Source organism: Helianthus annuus, chromosome 2 (assembly GCF_002127325.2).
Source record: "Helianthus annuus cultivar XRQ/B chromosome 2, HanXRQr2.0-SUNRISE, whole genome shotgun sequence".
Classification (NCBI taxonomy): Eukaryota; Viridiplantae; Streptophyta; class Magnoliopsida; order Asterales; family Asteraceae; genus Helianthus; species Helianthus annuus.
The window spans coordinates 18,937,579-18,964,387 of record NC_035434.2 but is presented as its reverse complement, the minus strand read 5'-3'; the positions used below and the strand labels follow the sequence as shown (position 1 = coordinate 18,964,387).

The following is a 26,809-nucleotide window of genomic DNA, read 5'->3' as shown; positions in this document are numbered from 1 at the left end:
GCATCGACTAGAGTGATGGCGTTGACAAGAGTTACACTTGGGATGCGCACCCATATATCCCTTACCTTTCCTCCTACCACCAGCTGTATACTGAGCTGGCGCGCTCGATTCCCCTTTCTTAACCACCACCCCGGTGCCCTGCTTGAAGTTTGAAAACTTCCGCTTGTTTCCTCCAGATGACTCCACATGAGTCTCCTTCTTCTTTGGCTCAACTTCATCAAACTTGTTCAAACGAATTGCCTCCTCTATGAGAGCCACGCTCAAATCGATGGCTTCAGTGATAGTCGCTGGTTTGGAGGAGGTCACCATGCTTATGATTTGAGGAGCTAATCCCCAAATGAAGCGTTCAATTCTCTTGAACTCAGGAGTGACCATGTAAGGTACCACATGCGATAAATCGTGGAATCTCTGAACATACTCTGCTATCTTTGGGCCTTCCATTTTTAGATGCCAGAACTCGGTCTCCAATCTCTGGATTTCAGCGCGGGAACAGTACTTCTTGCGCATGAGTTCCTTCAATTCAGTCCAGGTCAGCGCGTAAGCAGCAGCTTCGCCAAGTGTTTGTACTTGCAAGTTCCACCAGGATAGGGCTCCATCCAAAAATAGCCCAGAGATATACGTGACCTGCTGATCCAATGCGCATTTGCTCATGCGAAGAACAGATTCTGTTTTCTCAGCCCAGCGGACAAAGGCGACAGCACCTCCTGTGCCATCAAAGTTTATGGGCTTGCAGTCTAAGAACTGCTTGTAGGTGCACCCTGCACATACATTATAACATACGTTTGGCATTAGCATTCTTGCTAAGGAAATCCATTTAAGTCATGGAATGTCTTGATGACTTAGGGTTACCATGAGGTGGATTGTTGTTGTTGCCAGTGTTGCCAGAGTTGCTTCCACTCATTCCTCCTTGGGAGGCAGCATATTGAGCAATGGCAGCAGCAATGACTTGCTGTAGTTCGTCCTGAGTGGTAGGCATTTGCTGTTGTTGACGTCTTGGCGGCATCTTCTAAAGATGTGTTTATGTCGGTCAGGCCATAGTGAAGCGTACGTATATAGTAATAGTAATAGCACATAACATCTCATGTTATCAATACTTCACAATTACTATTCACACAACATCCCATGTCACAAATATTATACACACAACATCCCATGTCATAAATATTATACACACAACATCCCATGTCATAAAAATATAAATATGTAATCAAGCGAATCAAATATGATGAGAATACTGCGATTGCTATATATCGAGACCACATAGTAAGTGTATCAGTACATCACTGTGTCATACAATCATCAATCAACTAGGGGCTACATCACCCCTGTCCAAAACTATGTCAAGTCAGTGTCAAATACATCAAATACATCAAATATATGTCAACAAAAGTCAGAATCATCATGTAGTCTCCAAAAAGGCTGTGTAGTCAAAAGCAATCGCGGTCCTCTCACCAACGTCTACCCTAACAGTACTGATGAGCTCTATACAGATGGCGGTGGAGGAGGGGGAAAGTGAGTGTAAAACAAACGACGTAACTGGAGCCAGTCCTCCTCCATGGCTCTCTGAGTACGGATGAAAGAAGCGACCTGCTGCTCTAAAGCAAAGAGGCGTGCAGCATAATCTGGGGGTAATGATCGAAATGGCTGCAGAGGAGAGTGTGTCTGACCATGGCACGAACATGGTGGCAGCTGAGCTATCTCAAGCTCCTGGATACGCTGCGTGTGTGACTCATGCTGAAAAACGAAAGACATCAAAACGTCCTCTATAATGTGTCCCACATGGAACGGATGGTATGGATCAGTCGGTGGCATGACGGGTGGTGAGGACCAGAGAAAAGGCTCACTGGTGGGGTCAAACGGTGCCACATGAAATGGTGAAGCAGAGGGTGGAACAGATGACATCTGGGGCATGAAGGGGATAGACATCGGTACGTGCCCAAAAGGATGGGCTGAAGAACCCTCTCCAGGCCTCGCTGGAGGTACAAACTGAGGAACCTGAAAAGAAAAATCAACATGTCGTGTAATAGGGATCTGAGGGGGCAAAGGTGGAACATCCTCATCAGCAGGTATCCAACCGTGCTGTGCATGCTCATCCGGTGGATCCATGTGGTCTGCAAACAGTGCATGCTCAGGCTCAAGTGGAACTGGATCAAGTGGGGGGAGCAACAAAAGGGTGAACATGTGCAATGTGCTCAACAGGATGGTCAATAGGTACATCAGCAACAGGTGGATCGACAGCAATAACATGATCACCCTCTAGATGATCATCGACAGGCGGGTCAGCTAGAACAGGCTCAACTGGGATGCCAGCATGTACGGGGTCATGCTCGGGCATAGGATCTAGAGCAGCTGCCTGCTCAGGAGCCAAGGCAGGCTCATGGTCATCAAAAGCCATCTCGAAGTCAAACTCGGGATCAATAGGATCAACTGGATCAGCGGGATCCTCCATGGGCTGGTCCATCGGGATAAACTCAATATCATGATCCGGGTCGAATCCCGGGGGAAAGATAGGATCAGAATCCTCTATGTCGTCATGGTCAAACGCAAAGCTGGGAATAGGTGCAGCAGAGGATGCCTGGTCAGGATCTGAGCCATGCGAAAAGTGCTGTGCGCTCACCTCGTGAGATGGTGCGGATGTCACAGACTCAAAGGAGTCTGGGACCGGTGAATGCGTGGGTGAGTCCTCGGCAGGAGCACCAGCGATCATCAAAAGGTCGCCAGCAGGAAGTAGGGCTGCGTCCGGGATCTCATCCTCGATAGGCTCATCCTCAAATAGATCAATATCGTCGTCAGCCTCGGCGTCAAGAAGTAAGTCATATGCTGGATAAACGGCTAAAGGTATAGGAGCCGGAATCACTACTAGAGGTAGGTACTCAGCAGGAGGGCCATCTGCAGGCTCATCAGCACCCTCGGGTAGTGCGAAGGGCTGGAAATCGTCATCGTCCGTGCTGGTGTAGTCAGAAGTGTGCACCTCGTGCTCTGAGGATACGAGGTCGTCAGATACTACAGGTATGGGTCCGGTGGTGTCCGAGTCGCCAGTACCGGGCGAGTCCATGAGTCTGTAACATAAACATAAATATGCGCAAATAATCAGTCACACAATCAAGTAATCACATCAATCACCAAGTAAGATATCACATAATCCTCCTAGTCCCACTAGCCTCCCAGTCTCCTAGACTGACATTCCTAGTCCCACTAGCCAAATCTCCCAGCCTCCCAGACTGACTCCCTAGTCCCACTAGCAAATTCTCCCAGCCTCCCAGTCTGACTCCCTAGTCCCACTAGTCAATTCTCCCAGCCTCCCAGACTGACTCCCTAGTCCCACTAGACAACTACCTCGATCCATTAGATCGAGCCTCGGCCTCCCAGACCGAGCCTCAGTCTCCCAGACCGAGCCTCAGCCTCCCAGACTGAGCCTAAAAAAATAATAAATAAAATGCGCTCAACATTTGTTTATGAAAAGGTTTTGGATCTGGACTTAAGTGGTATGCAGTAAAAATGTTTTCGTGAGAGCCCTAGTGATCATAGTCTAGACTCAAGAAAGAATCCTAGTTCGCTATGATCAGAGCTCTGATACCAAGCTGTCACACCTTGGCTTTGCGGAAGCGTGGTTAATTTGGTGTGACTTCTTAATACCATAGCTTAATCATAACAAAGCTATATGAATTAAAAATATGCAAGAATCATCCATTAAGTTTTAAAAACCAAATACAGTACCATTGTTTTAACGGGAACACGCCCTAACAACCATAACCTTGTTCAACAAACATTACAACTTAAACATAACATAAACACAGTTTAAGGACTGTGACTTGTCCAGGAAAGAGTCACATTCCCTAAACCCCGGATGACCTTGGAAAACTAGTGCAGCGGGAAAACGTGCCATACCGTGCCAGATCTTTAATTCCCTGAAATACATGTAAGTTGAAAAATCAACAATAATGTTGAGCGAGTTCATGTGTAAGTGAGTAAATAAACCTTTGTAGTTATCAAAATCCTGGTATGTAGCAAATAAGGAAAAAGAGATCACCAATGGTTTGCAAGGCCATTGATACGTGTGAAGTGCAAGTAGGAAGACTCAACCCTTGCGATTTTGCGTCGGGGCACAAAGTCACCCCGAGGTCCGTTATGCTGGACCTGGGGTTGGGCTCGCTACACCCAGATAGATCTACCGCTTACGTCCCTCGGTCCTACAATGAGGATTAATGGCCTCCAGTTCCCGCCTACCCACTCACATGATCTAAGTAGTAACCCTCCTTACGCTAACCATACCATGTAAAAAGTACTCATAATCATAGTAACATGTATTTCACCCCCGCAGTTTATAAAACTGAAAACAGTTAAGAGAAAAGGGGGACATGAACTCACTGTCGGTGCGTCTCTACCAAGCACTCCAAATCAGGTAGCTGTGCAACGACCTACATGTGCTAATTCTATTAGACGGACGGCCGTGCCTTAGCTTTATAGTTTAAGTTTTTGGGAAATAGTTAGACAACTATTTCGGGTTTACTTTTCGTATGTACTTGGTAGTTAATCTCCTTCCCAAGGATGGGGGATTTAATACATGTGCGTTTGAATTATATCATTAAGTCTCACTTAATATATTTTTACTTCTAATTCCAAAATATAATATTTTTTCTCAAAAATATTATATTTTCATTTCACATAATATTTCCCCAAAAATAATACGTTGATAAAATATACGTTCATAATTATTTCCGTATAATGCGTAAGTTACGTTTTAGCAATCGTGTGGTAATAATAATTACCGTTGTAACTTATATAATTATCGTAGAGGCGTTCGTATTATTTTGGATCTGTTAACGTTCTTAAATATTATTTTTACTCTAAAAATAATATTTATGTATTTTCACAAAATAATCATAAACAGTGTGGTGAAAAATATATTTACCAAATATATGTTTATCACGTTTAGTTTTGTGAAAATCCCACCTCCGAATATTTGTAAATAAAGTCGTGGCGAAATATATTTTGAAAACATGTCAAAAATAATTCTAACACTTGTAAATAATTCTAAGTGTTAGGTTTTAGAAAAATTTCGTCAGAGTTTTCTCTGTAACTGGAGGTAGCCACGCTTTCAAGCGTATCATTTTCTTTTACAAAATCATTTCAACAACTTCTTTATTCAATCAAACAATTTCCGACACATCAAACTAGTCGACAAGTATGTAAATCGCATAAGTACATGAACTTGTAATTTTTCCGAAACTATAGTGTAAATCCCATTATATTTTGTAGATCTTTATATAGAGTAGCTTAATCTCGTAAAAACCTCGTTTTTAGAATAATTCCATCTTTACAACTTCCCGTCATCTTTCACAAAGATTGTTATTTTGTCGGATCTTTTCATTTCACAAGTGTTTATACACTTGTGGTTTATAAAAATCATACTTGTTAGCGTAATATCCGTCTTTTAGAAAACATGATTTTCTTGACGCTTGGTTCTATGAAAATACCATTTGTACATACGTAGATCCGTCCGTTTTAAACACTATCTTACAAGTAAAAATGCTTTTACACAAGTTCATGTTTCTCGTGTGGTAGAGTTTCACCTTTTAACCCTTGTACCATTTCAAACAAGCTTATGTCAAGATCCATGATCTTAACCAAACCGGGTTAAATGATGATTCGAGCTACCACAACATAGATCGGGCCTAAATAACTACACAAATCAAATACTACAACTTTTACACCACTTATATGCTTTTAACCATCAATATTCATGTTTTAGTAGACTTTTATGCTTCAAAACGCAAGTTTCCGCATTTTAACCGTTACATATCTTATTAACCACCTTAGATTAGTTCGAGTATGAGTTTTAAGTGTTATACCTCTAGCTCGGGGCTAGGGAAGAATCTATGCGAAAAAGAGGTGGATAAAAGCTAGGTAGAGAGGTCCTTTGTCTTCCGTTTGCTCCAAGGCTCCTTGTATGTGACCCGTAACACTTGTGGATGATTGAAATGTGATGATCAAAATCGAAAGGTGGTGGTGGTGTGCAAGGGGTGTTCGGCCGTAGCTATGTAGAGAGGGAAAGAGAGAGTTTGGTTGTGATGATGGAATGACTAATCTCATGTGCAAATGTTGATACTTATAGACAAATGGTGAGTTATAATCCAAAGGTTTATATGTAGTCTAGATATCCAACACTTGATTAAAATAAGATTTAAGAAGGACAAGTGTGTCCCTCTAGTTTGGGCCGATTACAATGGGGGGGGGGGTACTAGTTCATTTCCAACTAGATGTTAAGTATTAGTTAGGTTAAACCAAGTTAGATTTAGGGGTTAACTTGGTTAGTGGTGTGTTGTGCTTTAATGCGGGTGTTAGGGTATTCAGGGACCCTAACTGGCTCAGAAAAAGACCAATAATGTTACTGTCAATATTTTTATGTCCCGGGTGTAGTCCAGTTGTTCGGTTGGATAGTAATCCGTTAAAGTGCTTAAATAAGCTTTTAAGTGTCGTTAATAATATTTTTAGTGACACAACTTATTCTAAAAAGTGTCAGGAATATTTTCCTCATGTTTTGGCACTTTATTAGTTAGCTAAAAGTTGAATCTTTGATTAAAGTGATGTGTTTTGTGCTCGGTGTATGTTTTAGGCACATCCAGTCACTGTAACTTATTCCTAGAGACGCAGTTCTACAACCCTTGTATTCCTACACTCACTATGGGTGTAGTAAAATATTTCTGGCTCATCCAGGCCTTAGAGGCAGTGTCTGCCTGATGCTGGCTTTATCAGCATGTTCAATAGGTTATCCGTTCATGGTGCTACTGTGCTTTTGTGCATCATGTTTGTCACTAAGGTTCGACATGTAAATTGTGTAGTGACAGTATGTAAAGTATGATGCAGATATGTTCAAGTATCAACAGTCAAGTAGCAGTTCATCAGTAATTTCAAGTAAGCACAGTAATTAAGCAGCAATTAATTATTAATTAAATCGTACGGATACCTGGTTTAGTGAGGGTTGTCACACATACATAGCATGTGATGTAAAACAAATGCACTAAGTATGATGAACATACATAGCATGAAAAGGTAATGTAAAACGATGTACTAAGTATGCACGCAATGGACATACATAGCAAAAACATAATGAAATCATGTACTAATGAACATAGCAAGTATATGATGTGAAACATGGAAAGCATGAAAGTAACAAGTAGGCACATGTGTTTCACCCCAAAATGTTTGAAAAACAGTAAAAGAGGGGTCTATGTACTCACTTGAGGGTGCTTAGAAGTCTTGAACAACAACCAAGCAAAGCTAGAGGGATCACGGGATCAAACAGCACCCTATATAGATAACTACATAAATAACCGGACCTAAATCGGGAGATCGGATAGTATGAGGTTTCGTAAACCAAATGAGTATTGGAACTCATATGATATGGTTTAACAAAGCCTACATACTAAAATGAAACCTAACCTAAGTGCTTACGACCCATTACGACCCGTTTAGGTAGCTTATGCTACTTTAACGCGTCATTCGCGTAAAACGCGTTCGGAATGCCTAACTAGCCCTATGACAAGTAAGATATGCCTTAACATGTTTAATATTGTTACCAAATCAGTTTATATGTCAAAAGTTATGTCACATAGGCTTAAAATGAATTTTGGCGACAAAAGGGTATTTTGGTAATTTTCCTAAGGCATAAGAACTACTTATCATACACCTACTTAAACGACATGACCATAAGGTATAACCTCGGAAGGTTATTCCCTATACAACTATGGTCACCTAATGTGTTTGGTCGGATCCTAATGATCGACCAAATGGGTCGGGTTCGTAAGCATAAGCGACTGTTTAGATCGCTTACCTTTACGACCTTAGACAAGCACAATTCTATGAGTGAGGAGCTAAACATGCTAGAACATGTTTAATTAAGTTAGAAAACAGGTTTGGTATCAAAACAAACCGTTTTGATACCCTAGAGTAGTTTGGTTACAAAATACGCGAGAAAACGCATTTTGGGCGAAACTACGATTCGTCACTGAGCCTAGATAACGTGGAAATCAGTTGGTATAGTTACAAGGGACTATAACCATCGTGATTACGCTCACGTTATGAAGTTCAAACGAACTTCGCGTTGACCATAAACTGGTCAATGCAGAAAGTCAAACGTAGTTTGACTTTAACGCTAAAAACGAACGAGAAGCATGAAAGAATACTTACAGAAGGTCCCCGCAAGATTCGAACCCGATTCACTCTCAGGTAGGAAGCATATACTTCCACTTAGAGAGTGTAGAATCAGATTCAAATGTGAGGAAATGGGTGAAATGGGTGGGGGGTATTTATAGGTGTAGTAGAACCGTTAAGATGGTTCCTCGCTATCCGAGATTCAATCTCATCCGTACACCTCGAGCCTATTGTTTTAGAAAACCAGGGGAGCCTCTAAACCAGCCCATAGATACCCAAAAACCATGTGCACAAGTGAGGAACAGCTGGATCAAGCTGGATTGCATTTTTGCTGATCTGGGTGTGCTTTACGGACCGTATGGGGTCCCTTATGGTCCGTAAGGACCCTGCAGACCAGCCATTTTGCATTTTGACAGTTTTGGTCCCTGTACGCGTATGGTCATGTTTTGGCACTTCTAACACCCGTCAAATCCATTTTTAAGCTCCACAAGGATGTTAAAGTATAGGGATCATGAAACATGCCCAAAAATATGTCGGATGTCGGTTCGTTTGGCCGTACGATTGCGTTGTTCGGTTAATTACGACGGAACTCGTAACGGACGCAAAAACGGTCCAAATTGCGCGACGAATGGATTTTTATTAAGCCAATCATTAAAACATAATATTTTAATGATTACATAAATTTTTGGATGTCCGGATGTATTCAAAACGTAAGTTATGCGCGAAAATGCAAACTTATGCACTTTTTGACGCTTTTAGTCCCTGAATGAGTATAAAGTTTATTTTAGCACACGGAACCCCTCAAAGCCTATTTCTAAGCTATGTAAAGGATATTTAGGGTGTGTTTAACTTATGATCATGTTCCGGAATGATCGTTAGAGTTCAAATTGGCATACTTTCGCAGTTTGTCAATTTTAGTCCCTGTAAGCGAATAAACTTGATTTTGCCATACCAAAGCCTTCAAAACTTATTTCTAAGTTATGTGGAGGTTATTTAAGGTATGTTAAGCCTATTTCACTATTCCGGAGTGTTTGTTGCATTAAACTGGTTATATTTACGCATTAGTGCGCGTATAACCTTCCAGAACGCGATTTAAAGCCCGAAATCGAACAAGAGTTGATATGTGCAAATGATACACATATCTTTACAAATCCCAAGTATGAAATACAATATTTCATTGGTTTGGTATTTGTTTGATGATTGAAGTGACACAGATGTCACAAACATGAGCGTAATCACGATGGTTATAGTCCCTAGTGACTATACCTACTGATTACCACGTTATCTAGGCTCAGTGGGATGAGTCGTAGTTTCGGCTTCGGCCAAAATGCGTATTCTTGCATATTTTGTAACTAAACTACTTTTGGGTATCAAGACCCTTTGTCTTGATACCAAACCTGTTTTTAAACCTCGTTAAACATGTTTTAACATGTTTAGCTCGTCACTTTTAGATTTGTGCTTGTCTAGGGTCGTAAAGGGAAGCGATCTAAACAATCGCTTATACTTTCGAACCCGACCCGTTTGGTCGATCATTAGGATCCGACCAAACACATTAGGTGACCATAGTTGTATAGGGAATAACCTTCTGAGGTTATACCTTATGATCACTTCGTTTAAGTAGTTGTATGATACGTAGTATATATGCCTTAGGAAAATTACCAAAATGCCCTTTTTGCACCAAAATTCATTTTAAGCATATCTAACATAATTTTTGACATCTAAACTGATTAGGAAACATAATTAGACATGTTAAGGCATATTTTACTTCTCATAGGACTAGTTAGGCGGTCCGAATGCGTTTTACGCAAATGACGCGTTAAAGTAGCGTAAGCTACCTAAACGGGTCGTAAGCACTTAGGTTAGGTTTCATTTTAGTATGTAGGCTTTGTTAAACCATATCATATGAGTTCCAATACTCATTTGGTTTACGAAACCTCATACTATCCAATCTCCCGATTTGGGTCCGGTTATTTATGTAGTTATCTATATAGGGTGCCGTTTGTTTCCGTGATCACTCTAGCTTTGCTTGGTTGTTGTTCAAGACTTCTAAGCATCCTCAAATAGTACATAGTCCCCTCTTTTACTGTTTTTCAAACGTTTTGGGGTGAAACACATGTGCCTACTTGTTACTTTCGTGCTTTTCATGTTTTCATATCATATACTTGCTATGTTCCTTAGTACACTATTAGTACATGATTTCATTATGTTTTGCTATGTATGTTTACTTAGCATGCTAGCACATTGATTTACATTACATTTTCTTTTGCTATGTATGTTGACTGAGCATGCTAGCACATTGATTTACATGACTTTTCTGCTTTGTATGTTAACTTAGCATACTTAGTACATTGTTTTACACTGCATCTCTGTTGCATATGTTCTCGTAACATATGGACACATTGTTTACATCTCTACCTTGTATGTTTACTTAGCATACTAGGTACATTATTTTCATAAAACATGCTTACATTTGGTATTTCATTTGGTTTGTTTAACGGAACTAAATTGCATTCATTAACACCGATCATGTCGCTTGGTAGTAGGTAGTGGTACCATAGGACTTGACAAATCCCGTTCCTAAAACCCTAGGTTTGTTTGGGTGGAAGGAATGACCGAATCCGAAAACATTTCTTTGATAACCTTCACTATAAGGTTATCCGTCTGTCTCAAGACTTGGATGTAGGCGTTTAACATTACCGCATAAATGGTTATATCAGTAAAGCATGCATTATCTTACAAAACATAACTTTTGATTATATTTTATCAAATGCATTGTTTTGTACATTACTTTCTTATAGGGTTGAATAAATGCTTTTAATCAATAAATGCTTTTATTCACTCTACATAACATTTGCTTACACATTACATGATTTACATTTGATGGTTTTTACATAAACATTTGACATTTGACTATACATAAACATTTTTACATTGATGGTTTGTTTTGGTAAGTGATTTAAGTAACGAGACGTGTGTAGTATGATACAAGCATGGTGGATACGCCGCTGGTACTTCCTATATATAAGTGCTTGTATGATATTACATATTGTAGCGTTCAATTTGGACTTGTACATTTTACATAAATGACATATTTTTCACAAGACATTGTTTTACAAAACAACTTATTGTATACAAACTCATTTTACTTGGTTATTCATTTAACCTTGCATTACTCTTTTACATCTCATCTACTTTATCATCGCCTTTCAAATGATTTATAAAACAAAAAAAAAATTTTCAAGGATCATGACTGACTTTTGTTAAACAACTTTTTCTAAACTCTTAAGTCATGAATCCTAGATCAATAAAACCTATGTATCTCACAGGCATTTTTATGTTGACGTACCTATTTCACATGTGTTTCAGGAAATGATGCATAGGATTGATCAAGATACACTTAGGTGGACTTAGGCCTTAGTGACATTAAAAGATGCAAGACTAGTTAATTATGTTATATTTCTCTGTTGTTAAGACATTGTAACTCTTTTAATCAATAAAGCAAAGTTTCAAATTTCCATGTGTTATGAAACAATGATTCTGTTACAACACTTCCCGACGTTTCCGCCACGGTTTGTTATTTTACGTGGTCGGGGTGTGACAGAATAGTTGGTATCAGAGCTCATGGTTATAGGGAATTAGGTTATTAGTAATGCTTTGACCTAGTCTATAACCTTCCTAGGACCCTAACGCAAGTTTACTTGCGTTTAGTCATAAAACAATACCGTCACCTATCCTTAGGCGACAACCACAACAAGAACACAAATTTTAAAACCGCTTTGAAAAGCAATCATCTATTCTAGGATGATTGATTACTAGGTTTTGAACCCTCAAAGTTTTCAAATCTCGTCAAAGTTTGGGTCTTTTGATGTGAACACGTGCAAACTGGAAGTGTAGGATCGTTTTCTGACCCGAACGAGTCGATCAGAAGAGTTTTTCACCAATTCAAGAGGCGGAAACTAATGAATTAGCGTTATTCCAGTTGTATTCACTTTAATCTGTTGTTTTTATTGATCAGAAAGCTTTTTACATGCACGAAAACACTTCGGCAGCACTTCGTGGCTCACCGGAAGACAACGATACAACTACCGACTGATTTCGCTCCAACTACCTATTTATAGGACATGCTATTCAGCTTGAACATATCATGTTCGGTTCAACCGGAATCACCACATTCAACTCAAGTGAAATCAGGCAGTTACAACTTCGAGCAGAATCAGGATTAAATGGTATTTCGCTTGAAATGACATCTTGTCATTTCAAGCGGAATCACTTACAAGACCATTTCCTTGATTCCTGAGCCCTAAACTACCTAACTCTAATCAAGACTCGATACAAGACGAAGGCGACAGACGGATGCACCAACAAACTCCCCCTCGGATGTTGACGGAGTCTTCAGTGTTTAGTCTTCGGTTGTCAAACCTTCAGTCTTTATCAGTCTTTGTGCTTCTCTCCGAAGTATTCTCCATTGTAAGCATTCTTACACAATCTCTATCACCAACAAACTCCTCTCCCTCGAATGTTGAATCTTTAAACTTCATTATCATCAGCAATCTTAGAATCAGAATTTAACACTTTGTCCTTTAGACTCCCCCTCTCAGTCTGCTGGGATCGTAGTCTGGAAATCACCATTTGCTCAGATATCAGAATCTGGGTTTGGTCAATCTTCATATCTGCAAATTCTCTACCACACACATAAGTTTCTCAAAGATTAAATCTTTAAAATTTAGAAACCATTTGCACGAAACAATCAATAATGATTTATCTTCTGAAAATCTCTTGAAAAATACAATCATTTTCACACATTCTTTATCCAAACCTGTTCTTCATGTCTAGCACTTGGAATTTCGAAGATCAGCTTTTCTACATTAGATGTCAAAAATCTTTTTGAATTTTTCAAAAGTTATGCTAAAACACACTGAAATTCTTTTTGGATTTTTGAAAATAACAGAAATGCAGGAAAGAAATATTTACAGACAATATTTTTGTGAGTTTGTGCAAGAGGGTCATATTAGTTTTTGAGACACATCACCAACACCGTTAAGCTTGATTTCATTTTAAGTTCTAAACAATTCACCTAGATTGTCAGTATATTGGTCCACTTAAATTTTCACACAAATTTCAACTGTTCCGAGATACGAAATTAGTGTCTTAGATACTTAAACTCATTCGCGTGTCCCATTACTTGAATATACTCCCGTATCCAGATCCCAATATTCAGTCTTACATGTGAGTATACCTAGATGATATCTGTAAGGGGTTAAATTGCGAGGGCCGTGAGAGCTCAAGTCGATACTTCCGTATACGCAGAGAGTTGACGGCTTTGACTTTTGGTGTGTCCCCTTTAGAGGATCTTTTCTTCAACAGCAATGATTATCAATTTTATTGTTTAATCATAATTGTTGAGGGTTGTGCTGTTTTTCAAGCATTTGTAGAAAGTATTATGCGGGGACTAGGTTAGAATTTCTATTCAGCAGAAGTCTCAGGATAATACCCCAGATATCACTGAGTATAAAGACCTAGTATCTCAGAAAGAGGGACCTTTCAAACAAGATTTCGGGGGTTACCCATATATCCAAGAAATGTTACCCACGAGATAAGCAAGTTTGAAATTTTAGGTTTATATCTCGTCACAATTTACTAAATGTGTAAAAACCTACTGATACATCCACAGTGAGATTGTTTATCACATTTTTAACTTTCCATTTCTTTAGCGTGTTGTGATAGTCCACTGATGTACTATCATTTCCTCTTTTATGCAACAAAAACTCATTTTTTTCATTTTTCATGTTTTTGGCTTTTTCAAATTTTCTAATGTTTTTGGATTTTCTGAAAATTTTTACTCCCCCTAAAATTCAAACACATTTAAAGGAAATTTGAAAACAAACTGTACAAGAACATGACAACTGATATGAATCGCCTCAATCCTCCATCCACTCTTCATAAACAATCAGAACTCCCCCTGACAACAAACTATTTTCCCATTATGATTTCAAAACACTTAATTTTGTTTTAATCAAAATGGTTTTTTAGGAAAATAAGTTTGTTTACCAACCACTTGTTGGTTTGGGTTCACTTCATCACTTTGTTTACCAAAACTTTTGAATAGATAGTTGAATCAAGTTCAACTTAATGACGTTGATTAACCACTTGTAAGATCAACTATCGAACACTTGTAAACAAATCTTTTCAACCAGTTACCACTTGTTGGTTGAATTCTCAAGATGCCGATTCCTACTCCACACTTACCAACCTGGGAGTTCCGGCAATTCACACTTCTCAATTTAAAATTTTCAAAAACATTTTTAAGAATGATGCCGATTCATGCTCCGCGATTTCTAACTTGGGAGCTCCGGCAAGTCAGGTTTTTATTCAATGAAGTATATATCCACCCAAGCCTGACCACCCTTGGGTGTAACCTTTTCAGTCTCATTTGGGGTTGTATCTTTTCTTTTCGATTGATAAAATTCTTTAACCCCTTTAGCCTTCCCTTCAATCATTTTTCCAAAAATATTTTTCACAGTAGGGTTAAAGGCTTTTTCAACATCTAATTCTTTCTTTGTAGAAAAGAATTGGTTTGAAATTTCAACTTTCCCAATTTTAGATTTCAAATTTTTAGCATTCAGTGGTGGAAAATTCACATCATCCACTGGCGGAACTTGCTTCTCTTCTTTGATAACAACATGCGGCTCCTCTGATTTTATGGAATCAGATTCATCACCAGACCTTGCTTTTGATTGCTTAACAACCCAGATTTAATTGTCAAGTTTCTCCTTCTTTTTGAAAACATTTTTCGAACATTCACCAACTTCATAAATTGAATTTTCAAAAGCTTTAAGTTTGTGTGTTGGTGGTTCGATTTTCTCAACAATTTTTCCTTTCAGTTTATCAGAAACTTCCTGTTTTGGTTTGAATGCTTTCGGACAATTCCTAGCGACATGACCATCAGTTTTTCACTGAAAACAGGTTCTCATTTCTATCTTCTTTTGAGCAACATTCTACCTCACTTCTTCTTGCTTCTTGGCAAGGAATTCTTGATTTGTCTGCTTCCTAAATGCTTGCTCTTTTTCAGCTTCTGAAGATTTTCCTGAAACAAACATAGTTTTTGGTTTATTAACTCTTTCATTTTTATGATTTTTCGGTTGATTAAATCCAAGACCTTTCTTTTTGACATTACCATTATGGTTAGGTTTCTTTTGGAAACTATAACCACAATTGTAACCCATTTTCTTATTAATTCTTTGTTGATCTCTTGAAGTGTATTGTTTAGGTTTTCCAGAAAGATTTAAATCTTTTATTTCAGAAATGTTAATTTCGGTGATTTTGAAAACCTTTTATCATTTCAACTTTCACACTCCTTATTGTAAAAATCTCATCAGAATATAATTTGTCATAATCTTTTAAAGTATATGCTACTTTGACCGATTCGTCATTCAAATTAGATTTTGATAGCAAAAATTCCTTGTCATAAACCCGTTTGTCCTTTTTGATTGTTGACATTGACGTGTCGGACTCAGACTTTGACTTGGATTTGGACTCCGGTTTTGACTCCTCAATGTCATCTTTATCCAACACCTGATCAACTACACTTTTTATCAACTTGGACTCATGATAAGTGTCAGATGATGTGTACGTGACATCAATATTTTCTGGCAAGTTATCTGACAGCCCAGACTCCCATTGTAAGTTAATTGCCTTTTTGACTCTTTCGGAATTTGGATTTCGAGGCGAATATCCATTTTCGACCGGGGGCGGACATCTATTGTAGACAACACTTGGTTTCTTACCAGAAATTTCTACTTCATCCTCTTCTTTTGTCTCGGACTTCTTTTTTTCTGAAGTCTTCTCTTCTTCAAATGTCTTCAATCTTTCCACAATTGGATAAATCTTGTCAACAACAAAAGTAGAACATGAGTAACTTTTCAATAAATTGTTAACTCTTTCAGTTTCAATTCTTTGTGTTGCCAACTTCAATTCCAGTTCAGCACACTTCTCTGTGTAGTAGTTGACGTCATCAAGCTGTCTCATGTAAGCTCCTTTGAGTGTATTCATTGCAACAGCTTGTTCACTGTTCGATTCGGTGTATTTGTTCATTTCTCTGTTCAATGTATCATATGATTCTTTCAACCTTTTAATGTTGTGTAGCAACTCGTTGTTTTGCTTGATCAAAGAATCACAATTCAAACACTTCTCTGGAACTTTGACTACTTCAATATCAGCTTTGATTTCAAATTCTGGAACTTCTTTGACTACTCTCACTTGAACTGCTTCTTCTCTTTTCATCTTCTCAGCTTCAGCTTTTCTCCTTTCTTCCTCTTCTTCCTTTTCATATCTTTTCCATTTCTCTTCTCCAGCTTGCCTAATTTTTCTATATTTTTCTGCCCAATACTCATCATAAGCATTAGCAACAAAGGCTTTAGCATTTAGCATCTCTTTGGCCAAGAATTCTTGGTCTGGACAAAAATTATCCCAACTGAAACCTTCTGGCAATTTTTCATCATCTTGATCTGCTAAGCATACTTTACTGTCCGTTGGAATGTATTTATCCCAACTGAATCCGCCATCCTTGCCCTGATTAACCAGACACGCTCTCTTTGAATCTTCAATTTCTTTTATTCCATGTGCAGTTTGTGCCTGATGTGGTGCCTGTTGTTGTTGATATGGCTGTTGTGTAACTTGATGATAAATCGCCTTTTTGTAGTATCGTTGTTTCCGAAAGGGTTTTGAGCTCCACTCGCTTCTCGATTTGTACACTCGCTCTTGAAATGTCCCTTTTCCCTGCAACGAAAACAAGTAACTTTAGACTTATGAAAACCTAAAGTTGAAACATATGCCTCGAGAAAATCATCTCTGCCTGTAATTTGTTTAAACTTTTCAGCCCATCTCAACACACTAGCCATGCACCATTTAATATCCATCAGCTCCATTTCCTCGGCATCAATTTGATCGTAATCCTCTTTCGTGAGCATTGGATTCCTGATCCTCCCTGCAACTAAGCCTCCATAGGATTCAAGCACTGTAACCAACAAAGACATGTGACTTTTAGCAACTTCCTCAGTATAATTCTGATCATTTTCAAGCTTTAAGGCAATATTGCATTGAAGAACTTTGCCACTCTTTGTTGTAGAAAACTGTGGATCATATGTTGGAAATGAAGAGAATCCTGTTGTGCTGCTTGATCCCTGAGATGAACTTTCAGAAGAACCTTTTGCATTATAAGCAGTTTCAACCTTTGGAGAAAGATTTGTCTTTTCACTAACACCACTTTTAAAATACAAACCGATGTCTTGTTCTCCATCATAGTTCTTCATCCTGGCAATCTTTCTCTGCTCCATTTCTTGAGCTTCAAGATGTTTGATGAACCCTCCCAGAGTTAGATCATTATATTCTGTTCTATTATTCCTCAACATCATCAAAAACGTTCCCCAAACATCATGTGGCAATGCATCTGCCAGCTTCTCAATCAGCTCATCTTTGCTTTTGTGGATGCCCAATCTCGTCATATTCTTCACCAAGTTACAGTATCTTTCAATAATCTGCTTGGTGTTTTCCGTTCTCAAACCTCGGAATAAATCAAATTCCTTCTTCATTAGAGACACTTTGTTTCTGACCAAATCTTCATTACCAAGAGACTTTGCTTCTAATTCTTTCCAGATCGAATATGCACTACCATCATGTTGAAGTAAGATCAAGATGTCTTCTTTAATTTCCTGCTGCAACAAACTAACCATCAGCTTCTCATCTTTGTATTTCTTTTTCTCTTCAGGACTTAATTCTCTAATTGGTATCATCTTTCGATCACTGCTAAGAGGTCTAAATTATGGCACTTCAGTATGATCCCAAGCATCCAAATGATACGCCTCGACCCAGTTACCAAAGCGTTCGGACCAATCGTTATAATCATCAATGTCCATAAGCTTAGGCGGTTTTTGAGTTGTTCTGGTTTCATTTTCAAGCAAAGCATTCTGAGTAATTGTGATAGGACTAGCAAAGGCATTGTAGAACTCGTTGTCCATCGTTCAATTTTTAAAAGTTCACAAACTGCCAAGTTCAAGCGAAACAGCAAGAGTACACTTTCAAGCGGAATCTCTTTTGAAGCGGAATCAACAACAGACCTTTTCAAGCAAAATAGGCACTTGAAGCGGAATCACTAAGTAAGTTCAAGCGGAATAAACCAACTGAAGTGGAATCACCAATAAAATTCAAGCGGAATCAACAATCAAGTTGATTCAAGCAAAATCAACAACAATCTCAAACGGAATCTCGGTTTGAAGCGGAATCACGCCAAACTTTCATGCGGAATATCACGTTTTCAAGCGGAACCAAGTGCTGATTTCAAGCGAAATCACAATGACGTCATCATTTCGAACATGATTTCAAGCGGAATAGCAAAAATCTCAAGTTTTACTTCGATTTTAATTCTGAAACTTTCAAGAATTTATCAAAACATGATTGCGCGTGATCTGTGAAAAATTGAGCCTATTTTACCGTAAAAAAATTTCGATTTTAACGAAGAAGGTGTAGAAAAGCAGAAAACACAGCTGAAATAGCAAGAATTCTTCCTCCTGAGCTCTGATTCCACTTGTAGGATCGTTTTCTGACCCGAATGGGTCGATCAGAAGAGTTTTTCACCAATTCAAGAGGCGGAAACTAATGAATTAGCGTTATTCCAGTTGTATTCACTTTAATCTATTGTTTTTATTGATCAGAAAGCTTTTTACATGCACGACAACTCTTCGGCAGCACTTCGTGGCTCACCGGAAGACAACGATACAACTACCGACTGATTTCGCTCCAACTACCTATTTATAGGACATGCTATTCCGCTTGAACATATCATGTTCGGTTCAAGCGGAATCACCACATTCAACTCAAGTGAAATCAGGCAGTTACAACTTCGAGCGGAATCAGGATTAAATGGTATTTCGCTTGAAATGACATCTTGTCATTTCAAGCGGAATCACTTACAAGACCATTTCCTTGATTCCTGAGCCCTAAACTACCTAACTCTAATCAAGACTCGATACAAGACGAAGGCGACAGACGGATGCACCAACAGGAAGGGTGAATGCCTGTACTATGAGTTTTCTGTCTAAGGCTAGAGTGTTCGTACAAATCCGCAGAATCGGACCAGTCACTCTTACCTGGGAATTCTTGGGGTGAGTGTTCACTTATAGCCGAGCATGTCTTCAGTAATACATTAATATGACCTGTTTACTTTGATTAGTCACCGTCTCATTTGTTTGCCTTAGGTAACAAACAAGTTATCGCAATTTTTATGCGTTGCCATTCTGTTTTGATGATCCGATAACCTTTCACTTGTTTCTTCCTATGCATTTTTCTTCTAGAATGTCTCTTCATCTCAGCAACGGTCAAATGTCCGAGCAAACAGCCAAATTCGCCCAGCAAATAGGCGAAGTAATCCTTAAGTCTGTGGATTTAGGCATTGCCATGTCTCGTCTCAACAAAGGAGCCACTCAAGAGTCACCGAAGGAAGCAGAAGTCAAGCCTGCACCAAAATCAATGAAGCGTAAGGCTTCAAAGAAACCCGCAGTAGTTGCACCTAATCAAGCGGGACCCATTCAGGTAGCAACACCACCAGCTAGGAAGTCGTACTTAGGAGCTGCTCCATGGTGCAAGCAGTGAAACCGTCATCATTCAAACCTCATACCCTGCTCCAAATGTACCTACTGTGGACGGTGGGGACATTTGGTTAACATATGTCGCTTTGCTATCCAAAAAAAAGTTGCTATAGACCTTGCTGCTACCCAAATCCCAGTCAACCGTACTCAAGCTCGTTTTCTGTCTGGTACTTGCTACAACTGTGGCGAGACGATCCATTTCAGGAACAAATGCCTAAAGATTGTCAATGCCAATCCAACCCTCAGATGGGCATTTGGCTGATTTGAAGAAGCTGCTACTATAAGTAACTTATATCTTTTGCTTTTATTCCTTTTCTTTTGTTAAACTTGGAAACAATGTGTTTAGTTTATAAATGAATCATTGTTCGCAAATTCTGATGTACCAGTGTAGTTACATGTGTGTATGGCATTTCCTTATAATACCTACATTAAGGAACTATGTTCCTTACAAACTACTCTTGTGAATTTCCCATTCTTTTGTTTGCTCATGATTCCCTTGGAAAATTCTAAGTACTCGTTTCATTCTAGGAAACGAAGTAGAGAAAATAAAGTGACATTATGAGTAATCGTTCTTTTACACATCTGTGCCTTTGAATCCTTGGTTAGATAACTGAGGATATTTTCAAATCTCATACCATTACATTCTGATTTTTCAACATGCATAACATAAGTTTTCAAAACAACCTTCATGATTTCAAAATGTTATTAAGACAGTATAATTACTTATATCAAGTGCATGATTTCAAAAGCATCATTCATGTTTTCAAAAACCTTATACATAATATCAAAATTCATCTCGCATGATTTTAAAACATTTTTTTTAAATATACTACCTAATACACCTACTTTATGATTTCAAAAAGTATTATATATAAGGTTTCAAAAACAATGAACACATTTTTAGAACCCCATGCATAGTCTTCAAAAATATTTTTCCTCATACATTGACTTAACCTTCAAATTCCACTTCATATGTTGCCTTGGCATATCTATGTTAGGATTGGAGGCTGTCATGATTGTGCTTGTGTGACACCCCAGGAAAACCAGTAAACGATGTAACTTACCTAGCTTCCTCAGTGAGTGCGTACCAAATTTCGGGACGAAATTTCTTTTAAGTTGGGGATAATGTGACAACTCAAATTTCCAAGATTTCTATTTCGTATTTATTGCACGATCATGTATTGATTGCCATGAAATTATATATGTTTGATTGTTTGATTGTGCATAGTTGTTTGTTATTTGTGAAACTTGTCAAATGTGTAAACTTGGTGGTGGAATTATGAAATAGTTATGAGATGGTGTACTATTGTAAATTATATTAGTTAGGGGTGTAGAGAGCCATTAGTGAATTTGATTATACTTAAAACCCTAATCCCCTCTCTAATCATTCACTAATCACTTTCACCAAAACCAAAGCACGTACTTGTAATCTCTAATCCTCCTAGCAATCATCACCAAATCATTGGCAAGGCACCACAAGTTTGATTACTCTCTTGATTGCTCTCTTTAGGATCATCACAAGGTAATTGTTTAATCATTGTTGTGATTAATTGTTGATTGTTTGATTGTTCCAATTCTTGATTCTTGTGAATTCTTGTAAACCCTAGCCTTGATTTTGATGGTTCTGTACACTAAATTGAGTATGATTATTCTGATTTTGATGATGTGTTAATCGTATAATCGATTCTCTTGATGATTTAAGATGCTAGATGTGATGAATGAATGATTGTTAATTGATCAGTTCGTGTGAAAATGCATGAGTTAGGGTTTGCATCGTATGAGAACGTAACTGATTTGATCGTCCCCTGTATTGAAATTCATGATTTGATATTGTCTGAGTTTAAAGAATTGATGTGGTCCGAGTTTAATTAGGTCCGAATATAATTGAATTGTTATGGTCCGAATATAAATGAATGATAATGGACCGAGTTTAAATTAGATCATGTGGTCCGAGTTTAATTAAACTATCCTTGGACCGAGTTTAATTAATGTTGTGTTGTCCGAGTTTGTTATGCTTGCAATGGTCCGAGTATATGTGATGACTTGTGTCCGAGTTTAATCAAGGGACTTGGTCCGAGTTTAATGTTTCAACCTTGTCCGAGTATAAATGTCCCTTAAGTGGTCCGAGTTTAATTGTTCTTCATTGGTCCGAACATGATGTTTAACTTATTGGTCCGAGTATAATTCTCAATTGCTTGTCCGAGTATAATTCTCAATTGCTTGTCCGAGTTTATTTATGCTATGTATTGGACCGAGTTTATTGATGTTATGAATGGGCCGAGTTTAATGTTTGTCCGAGTTTAATATGATGTCATTAGGCCCGAGTTTATTGAACGTATCAAGGGTCCGAGCTTGTGTGTGTATCATGACAGTCTGAGTTATTGTACGATTTCATGTGCTATCTGAGTTTTGAACAGGGGAGACCCCCCCCCATACTTGTCTGACTTGTCTGAGTTTTGTGAGATGCATGATCCTGTATATATATTCGTATGAATTACGTGAATAGCATGAACGAGTTAACTGTTATATGATACATGATTGATACATGATATTGCGTATCATTGCGAACGTAAACTGATTTGTCATACGTGCATACAATAGGACTTGATTAATTACTAGTGAGTGCATAACCTAGCATACCGAGCAAAACCAAGGTGAGTTCACACTCTTACCAAGGCATGGGATTCCCGGGGTGTTGGGAATGGGATTGAAAGGTTGATTAGATACTCTATTGACACTATGACTAGACTACCACTTTACTATCCTCGGTTGTGAAGGATACCTATAGTTACGAGTAGTCTAGTGGTTATACAACGTGGAACACCACCACAGGAAACGTGGAACACCACCACAGGAAACGTGGAACACCACCACAGGAAACGTGGAACACCACCACAGGAAACGTGGAACACCACCACAGGAAACGTGGAACACCACCACAGGAAACGTGGAACACCACCACAGGAAACGTGGAACACCACCACAAGTAACGTGGAACACCACCACCAGTAGGACGTACAATCGGCCAGTAGAGCCACCTGTTACAAACGAACTTACTATTACGCATTTACTTTCTGTGAACTCGCTCAACTAGTTTGTTGATCATTCTGTTACATGCCTTGCAGGTCGTTAGGTACTTGGAGCTTGCACTGGAGAAGCGGGTCGTTGTGGACAAGGATCGTGGCTTTTCCATTGAATTATTATGACACTTAAACTGTTAACTATTACTGGTTATTTATTATGCTTCCGCTACACTTTGAAACGATTTATTGTTGAACACCTTTTGTATTGAATGGATGGTTTTCATTTCTTTTACTTAATATTAAATGCATGTTCAATATGATTGGTGGCTTGATCCTGGTCAGTCACGCTCCCAAGCGGTGATACTCCGCAGGTGGATTTTGGGGGTGTGACAGATTGGTATCAGAGCCAGGTTATAGAGAACTTGGTTTTAATATGGGAAAACGTTTTTATTAAAACCAGACTATAACCAGAACAGTGCTCTCAACGATCCACAACGACGCTTCGCTCCACGTGCAAGACTCGACATCCTAGGTAATAAGGTTTATGTTTGTTACCTGCTTGCTAGAACTGCATAGAACTTTGCTCGTAGTATGCTTACATTACTTTGCTCACAACTTGTTATTGCTTGAGAACACATACGTGCTTACACTCTTCTGTCATCGCACTATTCGTGAACCATTCTTACTTATGCTACCTTTACTGTTCGATCATGTCTGGACGTGTTGACATGACTCAAGCCCAGTTGACGGCTCTCATTAACGAACAAGTTGCTGCGGCACTTGCAGCCGCACAAGCAGGAGATATAACCTGCTATCCCAGACCTATCCTAGGATGTTAGATCCTACTCTCGTGACCCAACTTTCGCGCTTAACCTTGATCTATCTTTCTCGCGCAACGGGTCAGAACGCACATCAACCTCTCTGCACATTCCAGAACATCATGGACTGTCGTCCAAGCACATTCAGTGGCACATTCAAGAACTTCATGTGTGAACGCCCTGAGGCTCGCAGGGTCAAGTACGCCACTGGTACTTTGGTAGGAATCGCGCTAACCAGGTGGAACGCGCAAGTACAGATACTAGGGTTGGCAGCTGCTAACGCCACCCCCTGGAACGAATTCAAAGAACACATTAAAAGGGAATACTACACGCGTGATGACATCCACAAGTTGGAAGTGGAGCCTTACCATTTGAAAATGACGGGGTCAGAAATTGAAGCTCATACGAAACGATAGAACGGACTGGCCATCTTGTGTCCAACCATGGTGGACCCTCCAAACAAGCGTATCGAATTGTACCTCAAGGGTCTAGCCTCAGAGATTCAGAGCCAAGCTACATCGGCTAACCTCGACAAAATCCAAGACATTCAGTGTCTTGCTCATCGCCTCACGGATCAGGCAGTGGAACAGAACAGGCTGCCTAGTTGTATCAGCGCTATTACTACCGCTACCATTTCTGCTACTCCCGCTACTCCTAGTGACAACAAGCGGAAATGGGATGGGTATTCCAGCAAGGGTTCAGCTACCGTTCGGTCTCAAGCACAACAGCAGCACAAGAATAGTGATCGCCTGAGCACAGCAGAAGCTAAGGAATTCAGGAGCCCACGGCTTGCACATCGGAATCGCCAGCAGCAACAGCAAGCAGAAATCCTATACAAAGAAAAGATTGTTCGCATTCCTCGTTCTGGTCAAGAACCTCTCGAAGCTCAAGGCGACAAGAGTGGTGCCGTGGTTGGCATCACCTCTTTCTTGAAGGCTCAGAAATGTTTGCGGAAGGGCCACACCGCAACTTTGGCTCTCGTTACTGACTCATCAGCGAAAGAAAAGAAGTTGGAAGACCATTCAGTTGTACACGACTTTCCTCAGGTGTCTCGCAAGGATTTACCTGGTCTACCACCGCATCATCAGGACGAATTTCAAATCGAGCTCGCTCCAGGAGCAGCACCCATAGCTCGAGCACCGTATCGCTTAACTCCGCCAGAATCGGAAGAACTATCGACGCAGCTACCAGGAATCTTGGATAAGGGATTTATCCGACCTAGCTCTTCGCCTTGGGGAGCTCCAGTGTTGTTAGTGAAGAAGAAAGACGGTACGTTAGAATGTGCATCGACTACCGTGAACACAACAAGGTGACGGTGAAGAACCGTTATCCTCTTCCGCGCATAGACGACTTATTTGACCAATTGCAAGGGTCGTGTTACTATTCCAAGATCGACCTACGGTCAGGTTATCATCAGCTGAGAGTCCGGGATGAGGACGTCTCCAAAACCGCTTTCAGAACTCGCTACGGTCATTACGAGTTTCTCGTCATGCCATTCGGGCTTACGAACGCACCTGCAGTATTTATGGATCTTATGAACAGGGTGTGCAAACCGTATCTTGACAAGTTCGTTATCGTTTTCATAGACGACATTTTGATTTACTCCAAGAGTCAGGAGGAGCACGAGCAGCACTTACGCCTTATCTTGGAACTTCTTCGAAAAGAGCAACTGTACGCAAAGTTTTCAAAATGCGACTTCTGGCTTCGTGAAGTCCACTTCTTAGGCCATGTGGTGAACAAGGATGGGATTCATGTTGATCCATCCAAGGTTGATTCGATCAGAAACTGGCCAGCACCGCGTACACCGACAGAAATACGCCAATTCTTGGGTTTGGCGGGTTACTACAGGCGATTTATTAAAGACTTCTCAAAGATCGCGCAACCACTTACTATGCTAACACAGAAAGGTGTCGTTTACAGATGGGGTAATACGCAAGAGACCGCTTTTCAGTACTTAAAGGATAGGCTTTGCAGCGCACCTATTCTTTCATTGCCAGAGGGCACAGATGACTTCGTGGTATACTGTGATGCATCCATCCAGGGTCTTGGATGTGTGTTGATGCAGCGGGATAAAGTGATAGCCTACGCTTCTCGGCAACTCAAGGTTCATGAACGGAACTACACGACGCACGATTTAGAGCTGGGAGCTGTTGTTTTCGCGCTTAAGATATGGCGACACTACCTGTACGGTACCAGGTGCACGATTTACACCGATCACAGGAGTCTCGAGCATATCCTTAAGCAGAAGGATTTAAACATGCGTCAACAAAAATGGGTTGAACTACTGAACGGCTACGAATGCGCCATCAATTATCAACCAAGCACGGCCAATGTTGTGGCCGACGCCCTCAGTCGAAAGGACGCCCTACCTAAGCGCGTGCGAGCGCTACAGCCTAATATTCAGTCTGATCTTCCTGCACGGATACGAAATGCTCAGGTAGAAGCATTGAAACCAGAAAACGTCAAGGCTGAAGCCTTACGCGGCTCGAGGCAACGGTTAGAACAAAAGGAAGACGACGCCTACTATGTAACAGGATGTATTGGGTCCTACCCTATGGCGATCTACGCGAACTTGTGATGGATGAAGCACACAAGTCTCGCTACTCGGTACATCCAGAGTCGGATAAAATGTACCACGACACTAGAACTACATATTGGTGGCCTAGCATGAAGGCCCACATTACAAATGTTTGGCTTGTGCGAGAGTCAAGACAGAGTACCAGAAACCCTCAGACTTACTTCAGCAACCCAGGATACCACAGTGGAAATAGGAAGAGATTTCCATGGATTTTGTTACGGGCTTACCTAGATCCCAGCGTGGGGATGATACTATATGGGTGATCGTGGATCGACTCACCAAGTCTGCACATTTCCTGGCTGTAAAGGAAACGGATAAGTTCTCCACTCCCGCAGACATCCATCTTAAAGAAGTTGTTTCTAGGCACGGGGTGCCCATCTCCATATCCTCCGATCGGGATGCACGATTCACGACAGAGCTATAACAGTTACCATACCAGCATTCAAACCGCTCCATTCGAGGCATTGTACGGACGTAAATGCCGGTCACCTCTCTGTTGGGTAGAGGTGGGGGATAGTCAGATTACGGGTCCAGAGATTGTAGTGGACGCCACAGAAAAGATTGCACAGATACGACAACGCATGGCGGCAGCACGCG

At 39.9% G+C, this 26,809-nt stretch overlaps 1 protein-coding gene across 1 annotated transcript; it reads right to left on the bottom strand.

Moving 5' to 3' along the window:
• Window positions 1-15,149: 15,149 nt before the first annotated feature.
• On the bottom strand, window positions 15,150-18,167 carry LOC110887103 (golgin subfamily A member 6-like protein 22). Its single transcript, XM_022134983.1, has 4 exons — window positions 18,026-18,167; window positions 16,117-16,604; window positions 15,939-16,038; window positions 15,150-15,226 (listed from the first exon to the last, which is right to left on the bottom strand). The coding sequence occupies exons 1-4, from the start codon at window positions 18,165-18,167 to the stop codon at window positions 15,150-15,152; spliced, it is 807 nt and encodes a 268-aa protein (XP_021990675.1).
• Window positions 18,168-26,809: the final 8,642 nt, after the last annotated feature.